This window comes from Equus caballus, chromosome X (genome assembly GCF_041296265.1).
Source record: "Equus caballus isolate H_3958 breed thoroughbred chromosome X, TB-T2T, whole genome shotgun sequence".
Taxonomy (NCBI): domain Eukaryota; kingdom Metazoa; phylum Chordata; class Mammalia; order Perissodactyla; family Equidae; genus Equus; species Equus caballus.
In genome coordinates this window covers 68805964-68825952 of record NC_091715.1, presented here as the reverse complement: position 1 = coordinate 68825952, position 19989 = coordinate 68805964, and the positions used below count along the sequence as shown (strand labels likewise).

Sequence of the window (19989 nt, the reverse complement as noted above, 5' to 3'; positions counted from 1 at the left end):
CCTTCTGCCTCATAGATCCTGGACTGGGTGCTGGAGAAGCTGTTATAGCGCAGAAACACAAACAGGCACAGATAAAAAAAGGCCCAAGAAAAACCTTCTCCCTCTAGCCAAAGGAACAGGAAAGGGGCAGCCTAGCCACATAGAAAACTTTTAGACGATAATTGTTCTACTCTAGCCAAACACCACAGAGAAAAACTGCAGTACCATTCCCAATCCTACCAGCAGAGGCTGAGTGGGGACCCTAGATTTCCACCTTCACATGACAGTGAAGAGGCACTTCTCTCTCTCCTTAGGGGTAGTGTCTGAAAAGCATTAGTGGGGAGCTTAGACTTTCATCCTTGCCCATCAGTAGAGGAGCCCCTTCCACACCCACCTAGCAGTAACAAAGTAGTGTTCCCTTTCCTGCCACACAGTATCAGAGGAGATCTGCAGTATCAGAAGATTCAGTAAGATCCAGAGTCTCACAAGATAATACCCCAGATTTCCAGAATACAATAGAAAATTACTCATACCAACGTCCAGGAAAATCTCAACTTCAAGAGAAAAGATGATCAATAGACACTAGTACCAAGATGACAGAATGTTGGAATTATGACAAAGATTTTTAAGGAAGTCTTCATAAAAATACTTAAACAAGCAATTATGACCACACATGAAACTTGAAAGTAGGAAGTTGCAGCAAAGAAATAGAAATTCTCAGCAAAGAAGTTGAAGATATAAAGAACTAAATGAAAGTTTTAGAACTGAAGACTACAATAACTGAAATGAAAAACTTACTAGATAAGCTCAATAGCAGAATGGAGATGATAGATTAAACTTGAAGATAGTACTATAGAAATGACCCATTCTGAACAAGAGTAAAAATAGCCCAAAGAAATATTAACAGAGTCTCAGGGACCTGTGGGACTAATAACAAAAGATCTAACATTCATGTTCTAAGAATCCCAGAAGGAGAGGAAAAAGAGTATGGGACTGAAAATGTATTCCAACAAATAATGGCTGAAAAATTGGCCAAAGGCATAAACCTGCAGTTTCAGGAAGCTGAGAAAGCCCAAGACAGGATAAACCCAAAGAAACCCATGCCAAATCACATAATAAACTCTTGAAAATTAAGGAAAAAGAAAAAAATCTCAAAAGCAGTAAGATAGAAATGATGCCTTGCCTATATGGGAAAAGCAATTAGAATGACAGCAGATTTCTCATCAAAAGCCCTGGAGAACAGAGGGAAGTGGCACAATATTTTTCAAGTGCAGAAAGAAAAGAATTATAAACTAAGAATTCTGTATCCAGCAAAAATGTACTTCAAGAATAAAGGGGAGGGGCTGGCCCTGTGGCCAAGTGGTTAGTTCATGCACTCCGCTTCAGTGGCCCAGGGTTTCATGGCTTTGGATCCTGGGCGCAGACCTAGCACCACTCACCGAGCCATGCTGAGGTGGCATCCCACATAGCACAACCAGAAGAACCAACAACTAGAATATACAACTATGTACTGCTGGGCTTTGGGGAGAAGAAGAAGAAGAAAATAAAAGGATTGGCAACAGATGTTAGCTCAGGTGCCAATCGTTAAAAAAAAAAAAAAAAGAATGAAGGGGAAAGAAAGACATTCTCAGCTAAAATAAAACTAAGTGAATTTGTCTGCAGGAGATCTGCCCTAAAAGAATGGCTTAAAGAAAGTTCCTTTAAATGGAAAAGAAATAATCCAAGATGGAATTATTGGATGTTGGAACATCAAGAAAGAAAAAGAACAGTGGAAAGACTAAGAATATGGATAAATACAATAGACTTTCTCCACTTCAGTTTTCTAAATTATGTTTGATGGTTGAAGCAAAAATCATAACACTGTCTGATGTGGTTCTCAAAATATGTAGAGAAAATCTTTAAGGCAATTATATTATAAATGGAGGAAGGTAAGGGACTGAAAGGAGGGTAAGATTTCTACACATTACTTTAACTGACAAAATGTTGACAGTAGTAGACAGTGATGTATATATAATGTGTGTTTGTATGTATAATGTAATACCTAGAGTAACCACTAAGAAATCTATACAAGGAGATATAGTCAAAAAGACTATAGATAAATCAAAATGGAATTCTTGTATGTGTTTTAGAAGGCAGGAAGAAGAAAATAGAAAGATGAAGAACAGAGGAAGAAACAGAAAACAATAAGTAAAATGGCAGGCTTAACTCTAACATATCAATAATTATAATAACTGTAAATAGCCTAAATACACCAATTAAAAGACTGAGATTGGCAGAGTAGATAAAAGAATGACCCACATATATGCTGTCTCCATGAAATTCACTTCATATATTACAGTATAGGTAGACTGAAATGAAAAGAATGGGAAAAGATATACCATGTAAAATTAATTTTAAAAAATTAGAAGTGGCTACATTAATATCTGGTAAAGTAGACTTCAGAGTAAAGAGAAAAAAACAGATAATAAAAGCAACATTAGGAATGAGAAAGGGGACATAGCAACAGAAATGGAGGAGGCTTTAAAAATTATAAAAGAATACCAAGTACAATTTAGATAAAATTGACAAATTTTCTAGAAAAGTAAATAAGAATAAGCTTAATAAGAAAGATGCATATAACCATATGAGAAAAATTATAAAACTAATGAACGTAAAGAAAATTTTTAATTACTAGAGAGATATATCATGTTGCTAGATGAAAATAGTATTGAGAGGCTGTCCATTCTTATTAATCTGTCAATTCAGTGTAATTCCAAATCAAAATGAAAACACAAATTTTAATAAACAAGTTGAATCTAAATTTCATATGAAAGAGAAAAGGTACAAGAATAACCAGATTTTTTTTTAAAGATTGCCCCTGAGCTAACATCTGTTGCCAAATTTCTTTTGTTTCTTCTTCTTCTCCCCAAAGCCCCCCCAGTACATAGTTGTATATTCTAGTTGTAGGTCCTTCTAGCTCTGCCATGTGGGATGCTGCCTCAGCATTACCTGATGAGCGGTGCTAGGTCCGTACCCAGGATCCAAACCAGTGAAACCCCGGGCCGCTGCAGTGGAGCACATGAACTTAACCACTCAGCTATGGGGCCAGCCCCCAGATTTTTTAAAAACTAGAAACAGTGAGAGAAGACAGATCCATTGTAATTAAAACAATGATAAACATAGCAATCCAAATAGAGGCAAAAGAATATAAATAAATAGATTTGGGAAAATCATTAATTTAAGCCTGCTACTTTATATTTTATGCAAAATTAAATTCTAAGTAGATTAAAAAGCTAAGCAAAAAAATAATAAACCTATAAAAGTATTAGAAGAAAATACGAGGGAATGTTTTTGTGATCTTGGCCTAAAGAAAGCTGTCCTTTGCAAGACACAAAAAGGAAAATTTGAGAAATTTAAAAACATGAAAATTTAAATAAATCTTTTATACAAAAATGAACTGTGCTTGAGGTTGTAAGACAAATAATAAAATAGGTAAAGTGTTTGTCATTCATATGGTAGAGAAAAGGGTAATATTCACAAAACATAAAGAGCCCTTGAGAGTCAATTGGAAAAAAGATAAACTACTTGATGGAAACATGGGAAAAGGACATTAAAAGGCAATTATATAAGAAATACAAATGGTCAGTATGTACATGAAAACATGCTCAATCTTACTAGTAATAAAATTAAAACAATGTCTTTTTTTTAATGTATCGGATAAACAAAGATTAAGAAGCTTATTAATGCCCATTGTTGTTAAAGGTGTGGAGAAGCAGTCACTTTCTGTACTGATAGTGGAAATATAATTGACATAACTTTTTTAATGGGCAATTTGGGAGTTTCTATAAAATTTTAATGTGTTCCCTTTGTCCTAGCAGTTCTACTTGTCAGAATCTATCTTAAGGAAATAATAGAATAAGTGCATAAAGATGTAGCTACAATGATCTTCATCACAGTGTTGCTTATAAAAAACAGTCTAAATGCTATGGAATTACTTTTAGCTTTTACAAAGGATAAGTTAGAAAGTGTGGGTCATGAAAGAGTATATGTAATATGATCTCCTTCACATAAAGTCGGATAACTTAGCTTTCTAAATATTTTTATGCCTACACACATAAACCAAGGCTCGTTAGATGAGATAATATGTAAAATGATTAGCACAGTGCTTGGCACATAACATTCAACAAATGGTTGCTGTTGTTATTGTTGTCAGCATTTAATAATCACTAAGTCTTCTGCTGTCAGGCACTGTGCTAAGTACTTATGATAAATACAATACTGTCTTTGAGGAACTCTGTTGGTCATGATAGCTTACCATTTGCCCATTCTGCGGTATTGTTGGCTCTCAGATGAATTGTTGAAATACAGGATGTTCAATGGGGAGTGTCTCATTTGTACCATCACCACCAGAATGTTGGTTTGAAATAATTGAAAGATTCCCTTTATTTCAACGTTAAAACCACAAAGATTGTTTTAAAATTCTCTTCATTTCAAGATGAAGATGGAACCAGCTTGAATTCAAGTATCCTGGCAGCACTCCGAAAAATGCAGGATGGTTATTTTGGTGGGGCAAGGTAAGTGACCTCTACACACTGTTTAGTGAAATAAAATGAAATTTGGAAACTGGGTATGGAGTAAATGGTACAATTGTGATAGCTTTCTCTATATGTTTAACAATATAATCCCATTCTATTCAGAGGAGCTCTCCCTCTCCTCCTTCTCTTCCTCTCTTCTTCCCTACCTTCCTCCCTCTCTCACACATGCATATGTGAGCACGTGCACGTGCGCACACACACACACACTTTTTTTTGCTGAACTATGTGTGAGTTAGCCAGAGACATGACTCCAACCCTGAGTACTTCAGTTTCTGCCTTCTAAGAACAAGAGCATTCTCACATGTAACTACAATATAATCATCACACTCAGGAAATTTAATATTGACATAATACTATTATCTAATATAGAATCCATATTCAAAATTAACCAATTTTTCCAATAATGTTTTCCCATAGCTTTTTCCCCCCACTCCAGGTTCCAATCAAAGATCACACATTGGCATTTTAGTTATTATGTCTCTTTGATGTATTTTAATCCAGAACAATTTCCCAGCCTTTTGTTAATCTTTCATGACAGTTTTGAGTACAGTTTTGAAGAAGGAAGGTCAGTTATTTTGCAGAATGCCTCTCAGTTTGTTTAAAGTGGTATCTGTCAGGTTCTCTATATCGTTTCTCCAACAGTCTTTGACCAAATGGTCTTAGCTTCCATTGATGAGTCAGTTATTACAAATGGGATTGTAAAATGATGATCCTCTGTTTCTATCATTCTGTGTATATCTATTAGTTAGAATCCTTCTGTAAAAAAAAAAAAAAGAGCTTTCCCTTACCTCCTTTTATTTTGTAGTTTTAGTGTCAGCATAGATTCATGGATTCTTATTTTATTCAGTATGTCATGCTCCATTCCTGTCATTATTTCAATGTTCACATTATCCAAGATCTGGCCATTGGGAGTCCCTTCAAGCTGGCTTCTTTAGAAAATCAGTACTACTCACTTTCCCTTTGGGTTTTGCAGTCGGCTTTATAAGTAGGAGAGGGTATGGCTTACAATCTATTATGATTCATAAAATTTTCGAATATATCTTTTATTTTCAAAATGGTCTTTCTGAGTATTTTTTAAAATGATGTGATGGATTTGTGATGATTTATCTTCGTTCTGTTCTAGCTTCTCTTATAGCCAATTGAAATTTTTGCTAGATGTTTGACATAGTTGGCAACATAGTACATGGCACTGAAAAGGAGCAAAACTGATCTGCTGGTAGATTGTGAACCTATAATTGTAGTCTTTATTAACACAGTACTCTAACCTACCCTACACTATGCCTAGGAGTACTGTAAAATTTCACTTTTAAAAATTTATACTAGTGTATAAATATTAGTAATCCCCCAATGAAACATTCTAGTTATCCTTTTTTTACTAAATGTTTTAAAAAGGATTTCTGGGGCTGGCTCCATGGCTGAGTGGTTAAGTTCGTGCGCTCCGCTGCGGCGGCCCAGGGTTGGGATCCTGGGGGCAGACATGGCACCGCTTGTCAGGCCACGTTGAGGCAGCATCCCACATCCCACAACTAGAAAGACCTGCAACTAAGATATACAACTATGTACGGGGGGGGTTTGGGAAGATAAAGCAGAAAAAAAAAAAAAGAAGAAGATTGGCAACAGCTGTTAGCTCAGGTGCCAATCTTTAAAAAATAAAAAGGATTTCCTCTGATTTTCTGTTTTCTATTAACCCTCTAATTGTCAGGGTTCAAACAGGTAAATTGTCACAGTTTTTGACAACATCTTGCCGCACACATTTGAGCTTCATGGACCCCGGACCTGAGGGTAAGCTGTACAGTGAAGATTACGATGACAACTATAATGAGCTGGAATCTGGCGACTGGATGGATGACTATGGTTCAAGCAGTAATGGTAAGGAGGCTTCATAAAGGCATTGGCCTTGCTGGACAAGAATACAAAGTATTGTTGAGCATCCTTTTTAATATTTCTCACTGCCAGCACTCTCACTTCTATTTAATACACCTGTATTTCTACTTTGTTTGGCTTCACTTTTCATCTTTGTACTTACCTTTGGCTTCTGGTCTAATATCCCTGTGGTGATTGTGGAGTATGGAGTTGAACTATCCCTTACTAAAGGTTAGGGAAGATTTCTCCCCTGGTCGTATAAAATAGCTGGTGATTTCAAAATGGGAGGAAGCAGTGGTGAGTGAGAGATATTTAATCAACTATGTAGTAGGAAAGCTATACATATACAATACTGCTTTTTGACATTAAAAAGCATAAAAATGTGAAATTCAATTAGAGTGCTTTTTATATATGATATTACAGGGGCACATCAGAATCTCTGAGGAGGTCTGTATAGTTTGACAAAGCCTATTTGGTGTGCCTATTGCTTTCATATTACAAACTAGACAAATAAAGCACAAGAAAATCTAATTGGCTAGGAATATGAAGATGATATAGTGAGAAAGAATCATGGGGGCATATATTAAACATGGCTGAGAAACACCCTAAAGAGTTACAATACTGACATAGGCAAGGCAAGCATTACATTGAATACCAAAGAGAAAAGGGCCAATAGGAGCAAGTTATTCTTCTAGCTGTATAAAACATGGTTTGCCTGCTTTCATTGTCTGGTATTTGACTGTTAGCCTATATCTTAAGGCAGTCAATTTTTTTTGTGTGTGTGTGAGGAAGATGAGCCCTGAGCTAACATCTGTACCAATCTTCTTCCATTTTATATGTGGGACACCCCCACAGGATGGCTTGATGAGTGGTGTGTAGGTCTGCGCCTGGGATCCAAACCCACAAACCCTGGGCCGCCAAAGCAGAGTACTCAAACTTAACCACTATGCCACTGGGCCTGCCCCTAATTTCTTTGTCTTAAGAGTGGTGTGTTGCAGAAAATAAAAAAATAAATTAGCTTTCCTCACAGTGAGGTAGCAAGCATAATCTCATATACAATAGAGCAACACATTAGCAATCAGAAGGATTATTTTCTTGTTTGGGCTCAGCATTTACTCACCTAAGTACCATTTAATTCATTGTGTATTTGTTTTTGTAAGATCTAAAATAGTGCTCATTTCTTTGTTGGAAAAGTACATTAAATACAAGGTTATGTCCTGTTATCAATAATAGCAAAGTCATGATATTTATCTTGGCATAAACTGAAATATTTTGAAAACCAGACAAGAATGATCATATATTGAGGTTGTTTGCTATTCCATGGGTAGTTATGATTTTCATCTGTAGCACTCATTCTCTTGGATTACTTGGTTAAATGTATCTTTTTAATGATATGTATTACTAAACTTGATATTATGCATTCTGAGTCACTTTCTCCTCTGGGTTTACTCATGAGTGGTCTCACAATGGACCTGTTTATTGCTTGCTATCATTTTCATGGGGAGAGCACTTCTCTCTATATTCTTCATAATCCTCCACTCAAGTATCTAGATTGTATTCAAGGTTATAATATTTGTCATTAGGATGTCACTGAGTATGAGTTCCATTCTTACAGCTTTGCTAGTTCCCATTAGTAATATGAGAGCACAGAAAGACATCTATCTGGAGAGATCACCAAAGATGATTAAAAACCAGATGATGCATGACTGACATAGCAGACTTTGGTATTGATCCACACACTGTGCTTTTCCAACTATAAATGCTGTGAATGTTCTGAAATGTTAAATGTTAATGTAAAGTCTGAAATGTTAAGCATACACAGGGTATATGTATATTTTTAATTTCTATTATCCATAGACAGAGATAATGTTATAGAAGGTTTATAGGGGAGGGGGAGCCCAAGAGGATAGGGACCATATCTGTCTTCTTCACCACTGAAACCTCAGCACCTAGAACACCACCTGGTACATAGTAGGCAATAACTATTTGGTGAACAAATGAATGAGGTGACTAAAAAGACCAGTGTGTGGCCAGTAGTCCTTTTGACACCAATGCCACATGGAAATTGTTTTTTCATTAGCAATTGTAGCTGCAATTTGTGGAATCTGTTTTCAGTTAGGCTCAATGGTTAGTAGATTTTTGCCCTTCCCCACAAAAGTCTCCTCTTACCAGTGAGACTTGAAGGGCCCTGTTCTGCTCCTCCTCCACCGCTGCCGCCACCACCACTACCATCACACGCAGATACACAGATTATGAAATGCTTGCTCCACCTGTCCTATAGTAAGCTCATACGGCTTTCAGGGCTCCTAATATTGTCTCAGCCAAGTTGAAGAACAAGTGGGTCCTGGTAAATGGTCATAGTTTCTGAATGGTAAAGCAATGAAATTGTATAATGATCACAAACTTTTTTTTTTCCCATGAATTAAAACAACCTACTTCTGGTGCTATGTTGTGGACACAGGAGCCAGTCATTCTGTTTGATGGGGTAGATTGTGAAGTAACTAAAATGTTGATTTTTTTCTCTTCCTCCTCCCCCCACTAACCTTGCAGCTCGCTGTGGTGATGAAGTTGCTCGTTATTTAGATCACCTTTTGGCGCACACTCCTCCCCATCCTAAACTAGCCCCTACCTCACAGAAGGGAGGGCTAAATCGGTTCCAAGCTGCTGTGCAAACAACCCGCGACTTAATGTCCTTGGTGACCAAGGCCAAGGAGCTGCATGTACAGAGTGAGTAATGCCATGACTCACTAGAGTCAGGCACAGGAGGAGGTGAAACCCAGGATGGGGGCGGGGCATTTATCACAATGTAAGCAGGAACTTTGTTGTGTCCACTGCTTTATCCCCAGCATCTTGGACAGCACCTAGAACATATTAGACACTCAAATATTTATAAAATTAATGAATTTTATATAGTTTTGCTATAGATAGTGCCATGTAGGCGGGTTTGACCAGTTACATAGTGATAGAAGGGAGAACAGAAGACATGGAACATATTCAATTTTAACATCAAAGTATTAAAACGGTGGAAAGGGTTTTTTCCTTTAGAAGTAATTTTATTTAAAGAGAAAGCATTGAAAACTATTATAAGATAACCTTGCAATGAAGAGGGAGATATTCTCCCTTAAGTAAACTACACCTGGTTCCCTTATGCCAGCTATAACTCACAGTCAGTTGTCCCAGCAATGTAGACCTGTGTTGTCAACTACAGTACTCATTCTTCAACAACTTTGTCACTCTCCTCCCCATGATCACCACCCTCCTTCAGCTGTATTTGCAGTGGAGGATGTTTTCTACTACACATTGCCAGGAGTAGTCATGGTTCCTAAGAGTCTTCAATGCCTCTATGGTACTGCATATGAAAGAACAGAAGGGCTCCTTGGCCACACCTAAAGGACCTAAATGTTAACATTTTACAGATGATGAGAATGATTGGTATGCATGTTCTTACTGTCTAAAACTCTATTGACCATTACTAACCAAATATATTAAACATGAACATTGGGGAATCATTTAACATTTAGAATAGGGAAAAGCTTGGTATACCCTTTGAGTATGCCTCCTTGATGAAGGGCCTGTGTGAGGAGATCAACTTTATTAAGTTAAACTTCTAGATTGTGAATCAGGAAACTTGAGCTTAATTATCAGCTCTGCTACTTACTTGCTTGAACAGTTATTTGAGTTCTGTAGTTCTCTTACTGTATCTGTAAAATGGTGAAAATGACAAGAGAATCTCAGAGGTTTTGGTAAGTATTTCAACAATAAACTGTAAGTAAAAATCTTAGGAATATGCCAAAGTTGGTTAGCCACTACATTTTTTTGATTCCCTAGATAGGATCATCCATTTATCTATTCTTAACGAAATTCAACTGCTAGCAGCCAGATATTCTCCTGGGAAAGTCCAGAAAATATAAAATATAACTGGGTTCTTTCTGTTGTATGTGGTATTGTATCAAAGTATCATTGATAGCACCATTGTGGTATTCATTACATTTGTAGAATTTTGTAACTTATATGTCCAGCTGATGCTACAGTTCTAGACATTCCATTCAAAATATGTTTATTCCACAACTAGAAGGACCCACAACGAAGAATATACAATTATATACCGGGGGGCTTTAGGGAGAAAAAGGAAAAAAAAATATGTTTATTGATTGATCAGTCTTTAAATTATTGATATTTCTTTTCTTTGATATTACCAAGAAAAGATAAGTTTCTCATTCTTGTTCTATAAAGAACTGACCCATACATAACTTCATTGTTGAGGTCAACTGTGCATTTTTATTAGTCTCCTAATCATCTAAGCTTTCCCATAAATGTCAACCTCTTGCAGATGTTCACATGTATCTTCCTACAAAGATATTTCAGGCTTCCCGGCCTTCATTCAACTTACTTGACTCACTTCATCATCCACGAGAGGACCAGGTAAACTTGGACATGAGATATTTCTGTTAGCTTTTTTCAAAACTACCAACCTTATGGAAAATAATATAACTAGCCATTATGGTTTCTGCTAGTAACTGGTGGTAGGCAAAATGGTGAAGATATATGTCCCTTTTAATTCACTTTTAAAATGGGAAAGTTTTTTTGTTTTTTGGGGGGGTTTTTTGCTGAGGAGGATTTATCCTGAGCTAACATCCATGCCAGTCTTCCTCTATTTTGTATGTGGGTCACCGCCACAGCATGGCCACCAACGAGTGGTGTAGGTCCATGCCCGGGAACTGAACCCAGGCCACTGAAGCAGAGCATGACAAATTTAACCATTAGGCAACAAGGCCAGCCCCTAAAATGGGCAAGTTTTTCTAGCCAGGCTTTAAGAAAACTAGATTGATGTATCATAACATCTTGAAGGTTTCTTTGTTTTTGCTTTACTTTTCGTCAAAACTTAGAGAATTCTTATGGAAAAGTTTAGAGGTGAAAAGATCAACACTCTAAGGCATTATTTAAGTTGAGCACTTGTGGACTTAATTTTTTTCATCCTTTCTCAAACTAAAGGTTCCCTCTGTTCGTGTAGAAATACATCTTCCTAGAGACCGGTCCGGGGAGGTGGATTTCAAAGCATTGGTTTCACAGTTGAGGGAGACCTCCAGCTTACAGGAGCAAGCTGATATCCTCTACATGCTGTATACTATGAAGTAAGCAATCGACTTTAATGTTCACATAGAACGGAAGTATAACATAGTAAATATAGCGCAGCTTTGGAGTCTCACTAATCTGGATTTGAATACCGTTTTGCAGCCTACCGACTGTGTAAGTTCAAAGCCTCAATTGTTCTCATTTATAAAATTTGGATTATGCCTACCTCATAGAATTCTTGTAAAGATTAAACAAGATATATTATCTGCAAAGTCTCTAATACAATGCTTGGTACATAGTAGGTGCCCAATAACTGATAACTATTATTATCATTATTATGGTCATTTTAAGCCTCCATTATTTGGTAAAATCTACAGTTAAATAAATTATTAACTCAAAAGAAGTAGGAATATAGAGGCTTACAAGAAAAAGAAACTAGCATTTTTTAGTGTTTGCTGTATGTCAGGCACCCTGCTAGGTACAGTATTTCCAAGTACCTCAAACTCAGTATGCCTGAATTGAACTCCTCTCTCCTGTCCCCCATATACCCCTACAAAAAGAACCCATTCTTCCTCATTTATTCATGTTGTCATCACACTGAAGAGGCAAGATGGACCCCCTCTTCCCTAAATTTAATTTGGGCGTTGAGACTGATGATGCCACACATATGAAAAGGTGTGAGATGTTTATTACTCACATAATAAGACTTTATGGAGAGAGAGGAACAGGCTCCTAAGTTGGTCCAAAAAAGGCTGAGTGAGCAGGGGAAGGAGGCTAGATTTGGTATTTTATTATGATTAAGAGGTGAGGCTGAAGTCAGGATTCTCACTGGCACCAAAGAAAGGAACACAGACTTTCTTATCACCTTGCCCAGATGTAGGCTGGAAGGGAAAGAGCAGTGATAGGACTTGAAAGTGGTCAGCAGCCAAACGTCAAAAATGAAGTCAGACTCCATGAAATTCTCCATCTCCATTTCTGGAACCAACACCTAGTTCTCCCCATATCCCGTTAATCACCAAATGTGTGCAGTTTTACCTCTCAGTATTTTATCTTCTGCATCTCTAGTATTGCTACCTTCGTTCAGGCCTTTGTCTCTCACCAGGACTGTTGCTACAGCTTCCTAACAAATCTTCCTATTTCCATCTTGTTCTCAAGTCCATCCTCCACAGAGGAGGAAGGGTAACTTCTTTTTTTACTTTTTATGATAGAAATGTTCAAACTTATACAAAAGTAGAGAGAATAGTATAATGAACACTTTTGGACCCGTCACCCAGCCTGAACAATTATAAACACATGGTTAATCTTGTCACATCTACATTCTCACTCTCTCTTCCCCCTGGATTATTTTGAAGAAGATACCAGGAGTTTTATCATTTTATTCCTAAATATTTCAGTATTATTTCTAAAAGACAAGGACTCTCTAAACATAGTCACAGTGGGACTTCTGGTTCCAGACAAGATAGAGTAGATGCATTTCTCTCTGTTCCTCTTGCTAAGAACAGGAGGACGTTATTTATAAAACAAGCATAACAAGATGTTGAAAGATAGAGAGAAGACAACAGACTGGCTAAGGACCTCAGGATCCAAGGAATGGACAAGGTGATGAGATCCCCAGGTTTTCTCTGTTGACTGCATTGGGATCTGGAGAAGCCAGCAACCTGAAATTGCCAATGGGCACAGACAACAAAAGCCCTAAGGAAAACCTGTTCTCTCTAGACAAAGGACTAGGAAAAGGGCAGCCTAGCAAGACAGACAACTTTTAGACAGTAACACTCCACCATAGAAAAATCTGCGGCCCCACCCCTATCAACAAAGGCTGAGCAGGAAGCCCAGATTTCCACTCTTACCCACTTGTAACTAGGCAGGCACTGTTCCAGTTTCCCCACTGCCAGGGTAGTGTCAAAGAAGGCCAAGTAGGGGTCTGGGACTTTCATCCCCTCTAGGTGGTAATGAAGTCCCCTTGGTCTGTCTGACTCCAAAGCCCGTGCCATTTATATCAGATTGTGGTTTTTAATGAATAAGTGAAAAAGACAGCTGAAAAGCCTGCCAGCACCAAAGTCAAATTTTTACATGTCCAATTATATTAAAAATAGTCCAAACATATTTTTAGCCATTTAGGGCTTGCCTGCTTTGCATCTTCCTCAAAACCCACTCTGCATCTACTAACAGGAGATAAGCCCTGGGCCATTAGTACCCCAAACCACTGCTGCCATTCAGAGCTCTCTAACCTAGAGACTCCCCACAGTGCTACTGAGGGACATCACCTAGACGTGTAACCCTCTCCTCCCCACTCCCCTGGGAGTCCCTTTGCCCTCCTCCCCTTCTAGGTGGTAGAACCTGTGCCTTATATAAACCGGTTTATATAAGGTCTCATGCTGTGAGAGACTTCCCCTCTTGTACAACCCTGTCCAAGTGCCATCCAATAAAGCTTGTTATGTGCTACTGTCAAAAAAAAGACATGAGTCTTATTATTTTGATATTTTTGTTTCTTTTTTCCTTTGGGATAGGGCGCTTTACTCAACAAGTATTGTTGAGTACTTATGTGCCAGGTGCAATGCTAAATACACAGTAATGAAAAGAGAACAGGTGAAAAGAGATAAGGGATAAGGACAGAATGACTGTAGTTTGAATGAAACTGAAGATTCAGCAGGGTAGTTGAGATGGGCAAACAAAGGAAGTTATACATGAAAAGCTCATACTTTCCCACCAATTCAGATGACCCATGGTTGACCGGCAGCTCTTCTGCTCCTAAGACATGTGTTTTCTTCATCTAATCCTATATGTACTAACTTCACCATAACATCTGATTGAACCCTGCAATCTCCCTACAACCAGTACTCCAGGTAGTATCAAACCACTTGAGTAGATTATGTGTGATGTGCTGCATGGGTTTTTATATACTCAGAATTATGCCCAATATCCTTCACGGATTTAAGAGTAGAAGTTGGGAGGTGGGGTTTCCTTTGTCTGTTGACAAAGTATTCCTTCTGTAAATTGTCTGTTTATAACCTTTGTTCTCTATTGAGTTATTTATATTTTTCTTATTGATATTAGATATTGCTGTTTTGTTTGTTATATTTGTTGCAGATGTTTTGTCCAAAGAACTTACTTTTTAACTTTGTTTATATGGCTTTCTCTATGCAAAAGTTTAGGTTTTATATAGTCAAATCTATCAACATTTTCCCTTTTGGCTTCTGTTTTTCTTGTCATGCATGGAAGAACCTTCTCCCTCCCAGAATTTAAAAATATTTTAAATACCTTTAGTAATTTTTTTTTGAAAAATGTAGGTCTTTAATCTATTTGGAATTTATTTTTATACATGTCTTCTTACTCAACATGTCTAAAATCAAATTCACTGTCTTTACCAAAAACCTACTACTTCCTGACCCTGCTCATGGTATCATTTTTTTCAGTCACTCAGACTTGAAGTTGTGTCATCATCTTCATCTCCTCAGCCCCTGCCTTTCCCTATAACATCTCCACTACCATTGGGAATCAGTGGCCAAGTCTATATCCTCTATGATCTGACTTTTAACCTTTATCTACCTTTGCTTCCCCCTCACAATGTGAATACTCACACCAAAACAGCCTGCCATTTATCACATCCAAAGCACAGCCTATACGTGACTACTTTCATACCTTGGCTCATGTTTTTTCCTCTGCCTGGTCTACTACTCTCCTTTACCACACTGCGTCTCTCCTCATTGGAATTCTAGTTGGTCATCAAGGCCTAGTTCATGTGTCACCTCCATGAAGTTGTCTGTGATCTCTAGGAATAAAAAGCCTTTTCCCTGGGTGTGAGATCTCATACCACTTCTTTTCACATTATGTATTTATTTTTATTTTGACTATTTCAAACTTACAGAAAAGTTGTAAGGATAGTACAAAAAAAATTTCTGGATATCCTTCATCCAAGTCCCTTAGATGTTTACACTGAGCTTTAATCTCTCTCTTTCTCTCTCTCCCCCTCTCTCACCTCATCATCATCATCACCATCACACACATATATTTTTCCGAACTATTTGAGAGTAAGTAACAAACATGATCCCCTTCTATCCCTAAATACTTCAGTGTGTATTTCCCAAAGTCTAGAAATTCTTTTAGATAAGCACAGTACAATTGCCAAAATCATAAAATTAATGTTAAGGCAATACTATTATCTAATCTACAGACCTTATTGAGATTTGTCAGTTGTCCCAATAACGTCTTTATAGCAAAAGAAAATCTAAATTATGCATTTTATTCAGTTCTCGTGTGTCACTAGTCTCCTTTAATCTAGAACAGTCCCTGAGTCTTTATTTTTCATGTTATTGATGTTTTCAAAGAATATAGACCAGTTATTTTGCAGAATGTCCCTAAATTTTGGTTTATCTGATGTTTTCTCATAATTAAATTCAGGTTATGCATTTGGGGCAGGAATACTGCTTGAAGTGATGCTAAGTTCTTCTCAGTGTCATATCAGGAGGCACATAGTGTTGAGGAGTCCTATTGCTGATAACTTTGATCACTTTCTTTCTCATAGTTAAAAAGTCCTCTTGCCTCCAAAGTTATAAAATAGTTCTCCCTTATTTTTCCTAGTACTTTTACATTTAAATCTTTGATACAATGGGAATTCTGGTGTACAGAGTGAGGCATGGATCCAAGTATTTTTTCAGATGGCTACTTGATTGTCCTAACATCATTTAATAAATAATCTACCTTTATCATATATTAAATTTCCAATTTCATAGTACTTTATATATCTTTTATGGTACTTCACAGTTGACGTAGTAATTTTTACAGCAATAGTGTATATGTGTCCCTTTAAAAATAAGCACATATCCTTCTTATTTCTTCGTTAGTTCCCTAAGTGTAGCATACGTTCAGAACTTTCAATAGTTACATTAAATCTTGGACTTTGTTTTCAGCAATATTGAAGCCTGTGAAGAGGGTAAAAGAATGCATTTTGTCAAAACATAGATGAAACTAAGACTTATCTAGGTGTTTGGCTTTCTGGGCTGACTATTAATCATAATTTTACAAGGATTCTTAGTAAATAACATTCGTTTCCTAATGAGAGAGACCTGTCAAAAACAGGCATATCCATTATAACACTGAAACAAAAGATTGTTGTCAGCAGCTTTACTGATAATTAATGTAGACCTGTCTTTAACATTCCAGAGGACCTGACTGGGACACTGGATTGTATGATGAAGGGAGTGCAACAGTCAGAGAGCTGCTCACTGAACTATATGGCAAAGTTGGAGAAATTCGTCACTGGGGCCTGATTCGATACATCTCTGGAATCTTAAGGAAGAAGGTGGAAGCACTCGATGAGGTACTGTAAATTCTTCTTGAATTTATACCAAATCTAAATGGAGATGCTTTTTAAAAATTGGTTTCTGTAATTATTTTTTGAGGCAACCACAGCATCTAATTATTTGAGATGTTATCTTTCCCACATAAAGCTTATATTCAGTTAGCTTTTTGTTTGTGAATGTCAGATATACAGTACTGAAGCATATAAACTGTAGACTTATAGAGGTGTTATGAACTATAAGAATTCTAGATCTTAAGAATGAATTTACACTAGGCTAAAAAGTCCTGCCTCTTAGGAAATAAAAATACCTCATCGTTTCTTCCTATAAATCCCTCTTTTCTGATCTTCATGATATTTCCTGAGAAAGAAAGTTTATCATTAAGTTAAGGAAGAGGAAAGGTTTCTAGGCTGAGAAGAGTAATTTTTGTGGAAGTCTCACGTGTTATGGGAAGGATTATGCTGTTATGCTATCTCTTCTTAGGCCTGCACAGACCTTCTCTCCCACCAGAAACATTTGACAGTAGGGCTCCCTCCAGAACCTCGAGAGAAGACCATCTCTGCGTGAGTATGGTTTTTGGTTGGATTTGATCAAGTTTCTCTTAGCCTTTAAGGAGCTGTATGGACTGACCACAATTTTCTTGCCCTAATCTGTCAATGAATGATAACGACCTCTATGTGTGAGCTTCTGTGAGAGTTACTCAGTGTGAGAATGTTGATAATGACAAGGCATGAGTAAATGAAAGAGAAAACTCATGGGCAGTAGTACTCAAATGCATTTTGCTTTTTTTGGTTATTTTTTTAAATTATTGGCTTTCCCAAACCTCCCATTCAAACAAAACAAAACAAACAGGGCAACTGGAAATAGTACCCACAAAAAATCAGCTGTATTCTGGACTTTATTCCAGGCCTTTCTCCTCATCTTGTAGATAGCTGTTTTCTCCCTATGTCTCTTCACATTTCTTCCCTCTATGTATGTCTCCGTGTCCAAATTTCCCATTTATGTAAGGGCACCAGTCATATTGGATTAGGGCCCACCCGATGACCTCACTTTAAATTAATTACCTCTGTAAAAACCCCATCTTCAAAAGTACTAGGGGTTAAGATTTCAACATGTGAACTTTGAGGGGACACGGTTCAACCCATAACACCTTGCTCCTGCCAAAAAGAACCTTTTATCACAAATTAGATCCGTTTTGTGACTACTGTGGGCAGTCCAAAAGAAAGCAATGGCATGGTCCATGCCCCATGCCTCCACAGTGCTTAGTATCAACAGGAGAGTCAGAAGTGTGTGTGTGTGTGTGTGTAAACTGATGAAACTATGGAAAAGCAATATAACTCTGTAAGGTGTGATTGTAAAGTAATAAAATGGCTTCCAAAAGGCATAGCTTAAATTCAGTTTATTACTTTCTGGCCATAATAGTTGCTTGTCAAATGTTAAGAATTAACCATGAAAGACTAGTCTGGAAGAACATCATGGAGTGAGTTTAAAATAAAGTTTTAAAGGAGAAGGGCAATCCAGGTTTAGAGAGGAGAGAGCAGAGCTCTCCTGAGTTGATATGAACCAGAGTGATTTGGGGAGGCTGAAACTTTGAAAACTGAAAGAACCAGAATGCTGCCAGTAATGATGAGATGCTGAGGCAGTAACTTGGGCTCGGGAGGACCTTTTTTATTTTCTCAAGATATTTAGGTTTAAGTAGTTGCAGAATTTTGTCTTTCTTCACTGTCTTCTTCCTCAGACCTCTGCCCTATGAAGTACTTACTCGGCTGATAGATGAAGCCAGTGAGGGGGACATGAACATTTCAATCCTTACACAGGTGAGCAGAATTATAGAGCCTAATCTGGTGATTGATATGTTAAAGTTTGTTTTCAGTTGATCTGGCAATTTCCAAAGACCACAAGATAGGCCTTGTGAGACCTAGGCCATAATTTTTTTCTGTATCCATTCCATGCACAGGAAATAATGGTATATCTAGCCATGTATATGCGAACTCAACCTGGCCTCTTTGCTGAAATGTTTCGACTTCGAATTGGACTGATCATACAAGTTATGGCAACAGAACTGGCCCACTCCCTTCGATGTTCAGGTATTCGACTTAGTAACTATTTTAAGCAGAATTCACTTTTTTGTTTTTTAAAGATTTTATTTTTTTTTTCCTTTTTCTCCCCAAAGCCCCCCGGTACGTAGTTGTGTATTCTTCGTTGTGGGTTCTTCTAGTTGTGGCATGTGGGACGCTGCCTCAGCGTGGTCTGATGAGCAGTGCCATGTCCGCACCCAGGATTCGAACTAACGAAACACTGGGCCGCCAAGCAGAATTCACTTTTAATGTAGGTCTTTTGAGTTTTGGATTAGGAGGGAAAGAAAGCTAAAACATTTTTGTAAGTAGCTTAGAAGCTGCATATAGCAATCTTGTTCCTGTGTTAGTCAATCTCTATTTATACAAGTCAGGGACTGATATTATGACAAATTTATATATTAGTTCTGCAGATTCAAAATTCCACCTCTTGGGGGCTCTGTACTCCAAATTACATTCCCTCTGACTCCTAGAGTGATCCAGAGCAGGCAGTGAACTTGAGTGTGACAGACTGGGTTCAATTCTGATTCAGGCAGTGAAGCTTCTGGATACCAGATTGAGTCATCATTATCAGTTTGATCATAGTGTCAGTATTCTGTCTAGTCAACATCAGGATCAAATAAAGGAAAATTATATTTCTATTAATATTTATCTGACAGGACTCTTTGAAATTAACTATAGGTATATTTGGCAAGATAACAGTTTTAGTTAGAAGAATAGCTGGAGCCTGTGGAAGCTGTAGCATAGAATTGTGTTGCAGGGGAAGGAACCCCCATGCCATGACTATTTTTTCCGTTGGTGTTGTTTGATTTCAACAAGAATGGCGGAATAATAGAGATAGGAATTGCATACAAAAATAAAATCAGGGCCAACCCTGGTGGCCTAGTGGTTAAGTTTGGCACGTTCCACTTCAGCGGCCTGGGTTCAGTTCCCGGGAGCAGACCGTACCACTCTCTTAGTGACCATGTTGTGCTGGTGGCCCACATACTAAAAAATAGAGGAGGATTGGCATGGATGTTAGCTCAGGGCAAATATTCCTCAGCAAAAACATTAAATAAATAAAATCACAGTTGCAAAACTCAATTTTAGCCATTGTTTCAGTTAAATTTCCCCAAAAGACTTTAAATT

At 37.5% G+C, this 19989-nt stretch overlaps 1 protein-coding gene across 5 annotated transcripts in view; it reads left to right on the top strand.

Annotated features, from left to right (window-relative positions):
* Positions 1–19989, top strand: part of PHKA1 (phosphorylase kinase regulatory subunit alpha 1) — a 110894-nt gene that overhangs the window by 68699 nt on the left and 22206 nt on the right. For 3 of the 5 annotated variants that reach the window (XM_014728967.3, XM_003365812.5, XM_070258213.1), the window contains 8 exons: positions 4454–4532; positions 6256–6422; positions 10747–10838; positions 11409–11548; positions 16650–16806; positions 17270–17349; positions 18525–18603; positions 18744–18873. In XM_014728967.3, coding sequence (XP_014584453.3) covers positions 4454–4532; positions 6256–6422; positions 10747–10838; positions 11409–11548; positions 16650–16806; positions 17270–17349; positions 18525–18603; positions 18744–18873 — 924 coding nt within the window. Of the gene's footprint in view, positions 1–4453; positions 4533–6255; positions 6423–8966; positions 9144–10746; positions 10839–11408; positions 11549–16649; positions 16807–17269; positions 17350–18524; positions 18604–18743; positions 18874–19989 lie in introns of all 5 variants that reach the window. The other 2 variants (XM_001488209.7, XM_070258211.1) reach the window with 1 other exon arrangement.